This window comes from Lemur catta, chromosome 1, assembly GCF_020740605.2.
Source record: "Lemur catta isolate mLemCat1 chromosome 1, mLemCat1.pri, whole genome shotgun sequence".
Lineage (NCBI taxonomy): Eukaryota > Metazoa > Chordata > Mammalia > Primates > Lemuridae > Lemur > Lemur catta.
Genome location: NC_059128.1, coordinates 240,335,641 through 240,348,231, shown reverse-complemented (window position 1 = coordinate 240,348,231; position 12,591 = coordinate 240,335,641). Strand labels below are relative to the sequence as shown.

Here is a 12,591-nt window from a genome sequence, read left to right as displayed (position 1 = left end):
CCCAAGACCCAAACACCTCCCACTAGTCCCCACCTCTAACATTGGTAATCAAATTTCAACATGAGATTTGGAGGGAACAAATATCCAAATTATATCACAATATTTTTTTAGTGTAAGTATGTCCTAAATGTTGAATGTAAGTATTGCATAAGATGTATATTGCAATATACATGAATATTTTGGACATAATTACACTAAAAAATTACTTGTTTATCTGAAATTCAAATTTAACTCAGTGTCCTGTATTTTTTCTGGCAATCATAACATAACCACTTGGGTCTACTTGCAGGAGTTTTGTGAAAATTAGAGGTAATATTAGTATACATAATGTAGTTATCACAAACTCTAGCACCTAGCAGGAGATAAATAATAATGAGAAAAGTTAATCTCATTTGGGGCTTCTGTGAATAGATATTTCATATTGGCAGTCTCTTCTTCCATGTCAGGTCATAGGTAAGGAAGCACGACCATAAGAGTCTGCTAATGAATACTAACCAAGGAAGGAAATGTTTGATTTTATGTGCCTAAACCTTTGCATAAAGATTTTTTGTTGTTTAAAAAATTAGGCCGGGCGCGGTGGCTCAAGCCTGTAATCCTAGCACTTGGGAGGCCGAGGCGGGCGGATTGTGTGAGCTCAGGAGTTCGAGACCAGCCTGAGCAAGAACGAGACCCCGTCTCTACTAAAAAATAGAAAGCAACTATATGGACAGCTAAAAATATATATATAGAAAAAAAATTAGCCGGGCATGGTGGCACATGCCTGTAGTCCCAGCAACTCGGGAGGCTGAGGCAGTAGGATCGCTTAAGCCTAGGAGTTTGAGGTTGCTGTGAGCTAGGCTGACGCCACGGCACTCACTCTAGGGCAACAGAGTGACACTCTGTCTCAAAAAAAAAAAAAAAAAAAAAAAAAAAATTGGCACATTTTCTAAATCTTTACAGTGTCAAAATTCTTCATATTAATAACTTCTTAGTTTTAACATTCATGAAAACATCAAAGTTATATTTACTTCTTTCAGATATAAGTTCAGTCCTAATTAGAAAACCATTTTCATTTTGTCAAGGTAAATTGCACCATCCACATATGTTCCAGTTTCTTGTCTGCCCAGTCCCTTAACTTCATGTTACCTAAACTTCTTTAATAAGACTCTCCTGAAACTTCTGTGTTGGAGGTTATCAACCACTATTACAGTAGTTTCCTTCCTGCTACTATTCTACCTTTCAGTTCATCCTTGTTATAGGAGCTATCTAACCTTTCTAAAACACAAGTTTCATTATGTGGATCCCTTAGTCAGAAACACCAAATGAAAACTAGTGGAATGAATGGTGGGCAGTAGGGTGAGGCCAGATTATGGTGGCCCTTGAAAGTTGAATTTCAAGTGGTAAGTTTTTGAGGAGAAGATTAACACACTAAACTGCATAGTTTTACTTAGATCATGCCAGTAATAGTGGGCAGATGAATTGGAGATGGCAGAGATGAGTTAGGGCAACCAGCTGTTGTCAGGATCAAGTATACTGTGCTGATAGAAAGGAAGTCTGTCCTGTAGCTCCTGGACCTGCCAAAGGAATACTACCTTGCTGAGAGGTTCACAGTTTTAATCAGTAGAATCCTCTGATTTGGTCGGAGCTTGCAGGGTTTAACGTATATAGAAAATGAGGCAATTTAATTAAAGTGTAGCAATTTGGGCTGGCACAGTGGCTCATACCTGGAATCCTAGCACTTTGGGAGCCAAAGGTGGGAGGATTGCTTGAGCCCAGGAGTTCAAGACCAGCCTGAGCAACATAGTGAGAGCCCCCTCTCTACAAAAAAATAGAAAAATTTGCCAGATGTGGTGATGCGTGCCTGTAGTCCCAGCTACTTGAGAGGCTGAGGCAGCAGGATTGCTTGAGCCCAGCAGTTTGAAGTTGCAGTGAGCTGTGATGACACCACTGCCTTCTAGCCCTGGTGACAGAGCAAGACCCTGTCTCAAAAAGAAAAAAAAAAAAAAGGCAATTTGATTTTAGATGTAAAAGTTGTATTTGAAGCACAAAAAGTTTCTGTGCTGATTTTAAAGGGTTGCTGGGTTACTTGGACATGGGGGACTTTGCCCCAGGAACATCTGGCCACTCTCTTAAACAGTCATGACTATGCTTAGTTATCCCCATAAAAAGAAGTCCTTTGGTCCTTTCCTCAGGATCCCAGGGCAGACAAACCAACAAAACTTTGTTTCTGCTATTGCTGTGCTCCTTAAGTACCCTCCGTGCTTCCAAGACCCCCTTCCAAGTCATTACCTTGTTAAATTGGAGAGAACTGTAAACCCTTTCTCCCTCCTTTAGCTCCATATTCTCAATCCTCATGGCCTATTCCAGGGGACAAGGGGATTAGTCAGAGGCAGTATTCAGGCTTGCTTTGTTCTTACGCATATAGTAAGACTGTGTTCTCTAGATAAGGGGGTCTCTTAGTTAGAGAAAAAAATCCTACTCTTAATTTCCTCTTTAGAACTAGGAAATTTGTCTTTAGACTAAAACAGTGGGAAAGAAGAGTCAAGAGTTAAGGCAAGTGCAGTCAGAGATACAGAAAAACCCAAGGAGGAGGGAATGCTCACAGAATTAACTGCCTGGAAATCTAGAAGTGTAAATTACTGCATTTTCCCCAAACAAATTATCAGAGATTTTGGAGATTTCTGATTCAGAAAGAGAGTAGTTCAGAATAAAGGTTGCAAGAGGAAATGGAGGAGTCGGTAGTAGAAAGTGGAAGCTCTCTTTGTATATTCTGTGGTATGATCAGGTTAGTTTCTCACTTGATGTGAGCACAGCTTCATTACCACCTGCTTTCACCTGCAGTCTGTGCTCATGTCTTTTCATCTTCTACTCCTAAACTGCTTAGAGTCTACCCATATTTTAAGCCCTAGCTACAGTTCACTTCCTCAAAGTCTTCACTGAAGATTATAGTTTCCATTGCTTTCTCCATTCCCTGATATCTTAATGAGTTCAGTTACAATCACACCATTTAACATGTAATTGTTATATCAAAAGTGTGAGCCTGCTCTCTTCCAACTAGGTATTGTAATTCTTGAGTTTGGAGACTGTATTTTAAAACTTCTTTTGAATACTCCTTGGAAAAACTCTGGGTTCATACTTATTAAATATGCCCTCACATCAAAAGTTTTGTTAAATATTCAAGAACAACCACTTAAAAATACTGTATAAAAGTTTAACTGTATAAAAGTTTTTATTTCAGCATGCTTTAAGTACTTTTACTTAACTAAAATTTCAAATACAAGGTATCCATTTTGACTATCTCAACAAGATCGCTCTAGTCCTTCCTATAGCGGAGTTAAAAATTCAACTTATTCATAATTGTCAAAAGAAGGGGCAGCCCTCACAGAGACTTCCAGCAATGAGCTCTCAAATTCGGTCTGCGTTAAGCAGCATCCTTATCCTAACGGTAAAAGTGTCAAATTTCGCAAACTCCTGGACAAGGGAGTGAAACGATAATCTAACAACGCGGTTTGCTCATCTGTCAAATTAAGGGAGTGACCCAGGGTCCCCGCCTCACCGCCACTCAGATTCTTACTCCGGTTCCCCGTGTGCAGGCAGGCAGCCCATTGGGCCGTGTGGGCGCCGTGCATCCTGGGAGTTAGAGTTTCCGGCTCCCTTTTCCAGACTACAAGCTCCACAGAGCCGCAGGAGAACGGTTGCCTGGTATTAGCAAGCAGCAAGTATGGCGGTAGCGCGCGTGGATGCGGCTTTGCCTCCCGGAGAAGGTAAGGCGATCCCCACCCCTCTGTCCCAAGGTTTACTCCATGGAGCTGAATTAAAAAATAGTTGCCTGGAGAAAAAGAGAAGCTTGGGTTTATAGGTGCAGTTCTGGACCAGGTCTTTGAGGCGGAGCCGTGGGCGTCGCCGAGTCGCGCGGCCTTCTGGGAGTTGTAGTTCTTTCGCGTTGCTCAGCTCTCCCGCGTCGGGGTGAGAACCGAGCGGAGAACTACAGTCCCCATAGACCTTCGCGCGCTCCGCGCCCGGGATCCCCGCGCCCCCCGCCGTTGGGTAGGCGGTGGGTTTCGGGCTGCTGTGACCTTGGCCATTTACTTTGAGTTTCAAGTGCCTACGCGAAATTTCCAAGATCTCTCTCTTTCACTTCACGAATCCCACTTCCCCCTCGGTTCCTAGAACGTTCAGGAAACCTTCCCTCTGATACCACTCGCTAGACTGTCTTTGACTCTTTCGTTGGAGGTGGCTGGTGGCCGTGATAAAATCTGGGGGGGTGATCCAGAGCCCACAGTTCTCTACTCCTGCACATAGGTCCTGGGATCGGGTTTGGTCACTGTCCAGCAGAGTGCGGGATATGGGTGCTTCTGTGGTCGGTAGATACCTCTTTGGGATGCTGGACGTGATCTCCTTTTGTTTTGGTTACGTCTCCAAGTGTTGGCAGCAGCCCTCTGAATCTGGGGTGTTTGCGGCCTGTCTCCACGGCTTAGACCTGAGGCTTATTTTCTTAGAGTCGTAAATGTGGGGGAGGAGTTGGTGGATAATTCTGAGAGGTCTCTCGACCCTTTGGAATTGTGTACAATTTTCTGAGACCACAGAGTTTTCATCAAATTCTCAGAGAGGCCCATAACCCCTCACATGCTAAGAGCTGTTAGACAATGGGAAAATGTTGAAACCCTCTGGGAGAGCAATCTCGCATAATTATTTCCCGCAGTACTCCTATTCTGCGTGAAAATTTGAAATTGGCAGTTTCTCTGGTCCCGCCCCCTTTGATATCGGCTTTTAAGCATCACCTCTCTAGCCCACCCAAGCTACTTAATGTGACTATAATAGCAGTTAACATTTATAGAGCACTTTTTATGAGCCAGACGATATTTTGAGTGATTTTCTTACATTCTCATTTTCTCTGTAGACCAACATTTTTAAAGCAGGTATTATTATCTCCATTTTGCCGAGTAGAAAAATGAGCCCAAAAGAGATCAGTGACTTGCCCAGATACTGCAGTGGTTAACTGGTGGAGCCAGGCCTTGAAAGTCTGTTACATTAAACTGCTTTATTGAGTGCCTTGTGCCAGGAACGGGGCTAAGTGTTGCTCATAGGGGTTCTATTTTAATCATCACATCAACCTAGTGAAATAGGTGTGTTATTCTATTTTATAAATGAATTAACTGAACTGTACTTTGATTGATTTTCAAAATAGCTGGGGCACTTATATACTGATAGGTTGTAAGCAGGCTGATCTCTATCAAAAGTTTAGTTCCATTTAAAAAATGTTCTCTTTACTTAGGCATAAAATATGGTAGTAATAGTTTATATTTACATACGAAGAATTGAAAGTATTATATCATAGAAACTTGAATAGAATATCATAAATCTAGTTCCAGTTTGATACTTCTGAGGAAAAGTTAATAATTCAATCTGGTCATCTAGAACTCAAGATTGCTTTAGGTTTAAAATCTTGCTATTTATTACGCTCTACTATTTTCTAACTTGAAATGTGTAGAGATTTTATGAGTATAATTTCATCTCCATGCTCAGCTGTTTTATTTGTATTTTCTAACAAATTTCCTTCTCTTTTCAAGGATCAGTGGTCAATTGGTCAGGGCAAGGACTGCAGAAATTAGGTCCAAATTTACCTTGTGAAGCTGATATTCACACTTTGATTCTGGATAAAAATCAGATTATTAAACTGGAAAATCTGGAGAAATGCAAACGATTAATACAGGTAGGTATTAATTGCTATCTGGGAAATGGTTAAATAGGACCAGTTTATTATTAAACAAAATAAAACAACAAAATTACCTGACAAAAAGTAATTCTGTGGGCCTGGAAAGCAGTAAATGTTGCCTTAGATTTTTCCATGACAGTTTATTCTGAGAATGAACATATATGTGCTACATTTAAAGTGAATTGGAAAAGGAAGCAGTGTTAAAAAAAAAAAAAGAAAGCATTTTATGTTGGCAAGGTATTATGTTGCTAAGATAACCTTTTACCTCATGATGATTCAAGAAATGTTTATTGACTCCTTACATGTCTGGCACTGTTTAGGTTGTGACTGAGACAATGTAAGGAGTGTAAGTGTGGAGCTTACATTCTCAAGGTGTTGCTGTGTTATAAACATCTTTAGTAGTTGGAGGAATTCTGATGGTTCAGCTGTGTCTGTATTTCCTATTGCTTAGGAACAACAAAAAACAGCTAGTCATACTGTAGAATATTTAGACAACATGTGAAAACCACAAAACGGGCTTGTGTGTTTGGAAATGTTTGGCTGTCTAAACAAACCTTTTTAACCACTGTAAGTCAAAGTAACATATATATATATATATTTTGTTCCTAAAAGTAATGCTATGTTTCCTTTTCACAGTTATCGGTGGCTAATAATCGGCTGGTGCGGATGATGGGTGTGGCAAAACTGACCCAACTCCGTGTACTAAATTTACCTCATAATAGCATTGGCTATGTGGAAGGACTAAAGGAACTAGTACATTTGGAATGGCTGAATTTGGCAGGAAATAATCTTAAGGTGAATGGTGGTCTGTTTGTTTTTGTTTAGTGAGTAGATTTTTTTTTTAAATTACAAAACTGTTCTGTGTAAAAAAGAAATTCAAGCAGTATAGAAATAAGTAGAAATAAAAAGTGAGAGTACCCACTCCCTAGAGATAATCTCTGTTAACATAAACTAAAAAAATCTCATTTTCAAACATAATGGAGTAAAATACACTTTTAAATGTGGACAAAGAATCCATATTATACTTAGAAAAAAGTAGATCGAACCATAGAACAGTTAGGAGGGAGACTATATCATGATGATTAAGCTCTAAGTAAAATTTAATGATATAATGGAGAACACACTGTTTTTTTTGTTGTTGTTGTTTTTGAGACAGAATCTTGCTCTGTGGCTTGGGCTAGAGTGCCGTGGCATCAGCCTAGCTCACAGCAACCTCAAACTCCTGGGCTCAAGCAATCCTACTGCCTCAGCCTCCTGAGTAGCTGAGACTACAGGCATGAACCACCATGCCTGGCTAATTTTTTCTATATATATTTTTAGTTTGCCAGCTACTTTATTTCTATTTTTTTTTTTTAGTAGAGAAGGGGTCTCGCTCTTGCTCAGGCTGGTCTTGAACTCTTGAGCTCAAACAAGCCACTGGCCTTGGCCTCCCAGAGTGCTAGGATTACAGGCATGAGCCACTGCGCCCGGCCTAACATGCTGTTTTTAAAGTCAGGATGTTGGGATGCTAGTGCTATTTCCACTACTTTGTAACTAGATAATTTTGGGTAAGTTAATAAGTAAGTTAATAAGTAGCTCTGTGTCTTATTATTATTATTATTTTGGTATGCTAGGTGAGGGAACTAGATTAAATGATATTAATAGCCGCCTTTTATTGAGCAATTAATTTATGCTAGGTACTGTTTTAAGCATTTATCTGTATTAACTCATTCAATCTCATGACATCTTGTAGGTATAGATGTTATGTCCATTATGTAGCTGAGGAAGCACAGAGAGGTTAAATAACTGCCCAAGGTCACACAGCCAGGAAGCTGCAGCACCAGGATTTAAATCCAGGCTGTGTGGCTTCACTCTAAACTTGTAAACTCTGTTCTATACATATGACATACTGTCATATGTCATCTCTAAGGTTTCTTCAAGCTGTAAATATCTGGAATGGTATGAACCACTTGGTAGCCTTCTACTCAAAGAGGGATAATGAAGGTGGAAACTTGCAACTAAATTCTGTTAGTACTACGTCTCCTTTCTCTTGTTAAGCTCTGCTGCTCTGCTTTCAATAATGAGAGGTGGCAAGAGACTCTTTTAGCTACAGGGAGCTAGGGAAGAATTTCATTTTTTGATTTTGTTTGCATTAAATACTATGATACTTTTCTTGTGATAGGCCATGGAACAAATCAATAGCTGCACAGCTCTACAACACCTTGACTTATCAGATAATAACATACCCCAGATAGGTGATCTGTCAAAATTGGTATCCCTGAAGGTAAGCTTGTTTTCTATGTCATTTGTGAAACTTTACAACAGAATACCAAGAGAAAATGATCTGATTGGCCTAAAATCAACCTGCCATGTATGAACAGATTATTTTCATTGTGATAAGAATTCTGTTAGAATATCAGAAATTAAGTATGGAACTTTTTGTTGTTAGTTTCTTCTTTTTTTTTTTTTTGAGACAGAGTCTGGCTCTGTTGCCTGGGCTAGAGTGCCGTGGCATCAGCCTAGCTCACTGCAACCTCAAACTCCTGGACTCAAGCAATCCTTCTGCCTCAGCCTCCCAAGTATCTGGGACTACAGGCATGTGCCACCATGCCTAGCTTATTTTTTCTATATATTTTTAGTTGTCCGGCTAATTTCTTTCTACAGTTTTTAGTAGAGACTGGTCTCGCTCTTGCTCAGGCTGGTCTCAAACTCCTGAGCTCAAATGATCCACCGGCCTCTGCCTCCCAGAGTGCTAGGATTACAGATGTGAGCCACCGTGCCTGACCTTTGTTGTTAGTTTCTGTAATTGATTTATTTTATGTGAAACTGGTCATTGTAGTTAAGGTTAATTCTTATTTACCATTCTCTGAACGTGTTGAAATTCCCTTCACACCCAACCAGGCAATGCTAGTAGCTTTAGTTACATAGTACATAACATGTTGGTAAGGTTGAGAGTAATCATTTTTGAACTTGAGTCTGTTTTTTTTTTTTTTGACACACAGGATTGCTTTTTTTTCTTTTTTAGTAAAGGTATTACTGAATTATCAAAATTTTTTCATGTTAAAAAATAAACATGTAGTATATATTACTTTTTATGGTGAGGGATGTATCATGCAATCAACTAAGTAACAGTTGGGATCACAGCTTTGAATAACATATGTAGGGCTTTTTCTATATTTTTGCTTCCTTGGCTATTATTAGCATCATATGGACTCATTAAGCCTTAGAAGCAGTATCTTAGCTCAGTTTTTCATAGGTTGTTGGCAGAAATCATTTTTAGCAACAATTAGTCTAAACAGTTTGATGTAGGCAAATGCTGTCCTGATAGATGCTAAGGGAATTCCAATGAACTAAAGATGATTGAATATTTTGTTTTATTGTTTTCTGGAATGGAGGCATGATTATCTGATCAGAATTCTGCATGTTCAGAGTCTTGGGTTTGTTCTTGATTATTGCTGACTTAATGTGAGTCAGCTTCATCTGCAAGTAGCACATTCTACGTTCCATTAGCTTTTAGCTACCAAGAGAGTACAATTGCAAATTATGGGTTGTGGGTTATCTCTCTATCTCTTTTTTGGAAAATTTGCTTTTTTTTTTTTTTTTTGAGACAGAATCTCACTCTGTTGCCCGGGCTAGAGTGCCGTGGCATCAGCCTAGCTCACAGCAACCTCAAACTCCTGGGCTCAAGTGATCCTCCTGCCTCAGCCTCCCGAGTAGCTGGGACTACAGGCATGCACCACCATGCCTGGCTAATTTTTTCCATATATTTTTAGTTGTCCAGCTAATTTCTTTCTGTTTATAGTAGAGATGGGGTCTTGCTCTTGCTCAGGCTGGTCTCGAACTCCTGAGCTCAAGCAATCCTCCTGCCTCGGCCTCCCAGAGTGCTAGGATTACAGGCGTGAGCCACCATGCCCAGTCAGGAAAATTTGCTTTATAATTGTTTTAATCACTTTTTCCCCTCACTCTTCTCACCTTCTGTTTTGATGTTTTAAAAGGAAATGAACAAATGTGTTAGAAATTGCTCAATGTCTAATAACTTAAGTCTCACTGCATGCCTAGTTATTATGCTAAGCGTATGTTCTTGGACAAGTCTTTTTTTTTTTGAGACAGAGTCTTACTCTGTCATCTGGGCTAGAGTACAGCAGCGTGATCGTATCTTACTGCAACCTCAAACTCCTGGGCTTAAGAAATCCTCCTGCCTCAGCCTCTGAAGTAGCTGGGACTACACGTGCATGCCACCATGCCTGGCTGATTTTTATATATTTTTGTGGAGATGGGGTCTTGCTATGTTGCTCAGGCTGGTCTTGAACTCCTGACCTCAAGTAGTCCTCCCATCTTGGCCTCCTAAAATGCTAGGATTACAGAGGTGAGCTACTGTGCCTGGCCCAAATCTTTAAACTTTCTTGAGCTTAGGATGTTGGCATAAAAAGAAAGAGTTAGACCAGAAGATTACCTAGGACCCTTCTAGCATTAACAATCTTTCATTTGTGTATGATGAGAAGTATAAAAAAATAGATCTCTATTCATACACACCATTTTGGATGTTGTCACAATAGATCAACTTAATTGTAATCTTTTTATTTGTAATTCATACTGTTTTTACTTTCAAGACCCTGCTTTTACATGGAAACATCATCACCTCTCTTAGAATGGCACCTGCTCATCTACCCAGAAGTCTTGCTATACTTTCTTTGGCAGAAAATGAAATCCGAGACTTAAATGAGGTAAAATTTGAGGGTATTCTGTGGGATCCAGGAAGCTGGAAAGTCTAGGAGAGACGCAGGAGAGGGTTGTGAGCTTACTTTTAGACTGTGAGCATCTTGGGAGAAATTGCCATTCAGATGAGACACTTGGCTCTAGACGATTATTAGTTTTCTTTCTACTTTTCCTTAATGTCAGTAGGTCATTAAGGCTTATTTTCATTTGTGATGCTACAATTGTTATTCCATTGGGAGGTGATTGGGGGTAGGGGGACATCTACATTACAGTGGGTAATAAGGTACCCTATCCACCTTGCTGCTATTATATTTTCAAAATAGAGTTCTCTCTGCTAGGAAACAGTGTTATACTTTCCAAGGGATTTTGTGTAGCAGGGACAAATGGCTATATTGTTAGAATTTTGGAAGTCAGTGGATAATAGAAGATACTTGTCACTTTTCAGAACAAGAGAGAAATTGTTGCATTCTCAAATGCTGCCAAAGATGTGTAATCAGCGGAAGCCCTGTGCTTGACACGGAATAGTCCATTTTGTTCAACAAAGATATCTTTTGTTCCAGATCTCTTTTTTGGCATCCTTAACTGAATTGGAACAGTTGTCGATCATGAACAATCCTTGTGTGATGGCAACACCTTCCATTCCCGGGTTTGACTATCGGCCGTACATTGTCAGCTGGTGCTTAAACCTCAGAGTCCTAGATGGATACGTGATTTCTCAAAAGGAAAGGTGAACATGATCTCTTTAACATCACATTAGTCATAGAAGTTACTGAAAAGACCATTTCTAGTTTACTACAGATTAATAAATTGAACATTTTTTTAAATGTGCATTTTAGAAATTAAGAGCATTAGTGTAAAGTAGACTGTGTGCTGGTCATTTAGGATTTTTTGTCCTTTCTAAAAAAGGATAGGAAATATTAGCCCCAGAAGTTGGGGCTAGTGAGTGTAACTTAGTACCCAAGATAAAACAATTTGATTTCTAAAAATTCTTCTGTTAATCATTTGTTTGGAGCTTGGAACACTTTTGCGTATACACCATGTTTTTGATTCTGTGTAGGTTGTCGGATCAATCCCACAAAAGCTTGTAATCTATCATATATGTAAGGCAGTATTAATAATATCTTAGAATTATCCAATTATTCTTTATAAAGGTAACTCTGGGAAAATGCACACGGAGAACTGGTAGCATACATGGTGATTGGTCCTCTCTTTTCATACCTGTGAAGCAGCAGAAGTGAGAACTCCCACATCTTTAGATTATTGGTAGTTTCTGCAGCTTGGAGCTGAGACCCCTGTAGAATGGGGTCTTCTGAACATTGACACAGGATCAGTGGCAGCAGAGCTTTAGGGGAGGGAAGGAACTAAGATATGGATAAGAGGGGATGGAGATAGAGGGGATAGTGACAGTCGAGATGATCTTACTCTCTTTACTATACCTCATTTCACTTTCTCCTAAGTACATACACACATGCATTCATGGACTCAACACATACATTCTCTCTCACCATTTTTGTCCTTTTCTACTAGAGATTGGTAGTAATTACTTGAAGAGTTCCTTGATGGGTAGATGAGTGGCAGATTATAGACAGTGTCTCCCTTTTCTGCCTCCCTGCTGTTTTGTGTAGTTCCTGGGTAGAGCAGGGGGCAGTGAGAGTGGCAAGCAGGAGCTAGATAGTCATGGTGCTGCTGTGGGATGAAGGACATATGTCAGGTCTAGTTTGCCTACAAAAAAGTGTGGCTTTTCCTTTTTACTGCAGTAAAAATGGCACTGAGAAGAAACCTTATTTTGTTTTAAACCATGACTAGTTCTCAAGCTGAAATATGGGTTTACTTGGATAATCTTCTCTATGATTGTTGGATTTTTCTTTCTTTCTTTTTTTGTGACAACTCTTGGTGTGTTGCTCAGGCTGGAATGTAGTGGCCCAAACATATCTCACTGTAGCCTCAAACTCCTGGGCTCAAGCAATCCTCCTGCCTCAGCCTCCTGAGTAGGTGGGACTATAGGCATGCATCACCATGCTCAGCTAATTTTTAAATTGTTTGTAGAGATGGAGGTCTTGCTATGTTGCCCAGGATGGTCTTGAACTCCTGGCCTCAAGCAATCCTCCTGCCTAGGCCTCTAAAAGTGCTAGGATTACAGGCATGAGCTACCATGCATGGCCTTGTTGTTGGATTTTTCTATGGGAGTTGGACTGGTGACA

At 40.0% G+C, this 12,591-nt stretch overlaps 1 protein-coding gene across 3 annotated transcripts in view; it reads left to right on the top strand.

The window, feature by feature from the left end:
* Positions 1–12,591, top strand: part of CEP97 (centrosomal protein 97) — a 39,412-nt gene that overhangs the window by 11,404 nt on the left and 15,417 nt on the right. For 2 of the 3 annotated variants that reach the window (XM_045540374.1, XM_045540376.1), the window contains exons 2-7: positions 3,643–3,743; positions 5,550–5,692; positions 6,332–6,490; positions 7,857–7,958; positions 10,285–10,398; positions 10,951–11,117. In XM_045540374.1, coding sequence (XP_045396330.1) covers positions 3,701–3,743; positions 5,550–5,692; positions 6,332–6,490; positions 7,857–7,958; positions 10,285–10,398; positions 10,951–11,117 — 728 coding nt within the window. In that variant the 5' untranslated portion in view covers positions 3,643–3,700. Of the gene's footprint in view, positions 1–3,454; positions 3,744–5,549; positions 5,693–6,331; positions 6,491–7,856; positions 7,959–10,284; positions 10,399–10,950; positions 11,118–12,591 lie in introns of those variants that run through there. The other variant, XM_045540377.1, reaches the window with a different exon arrangement.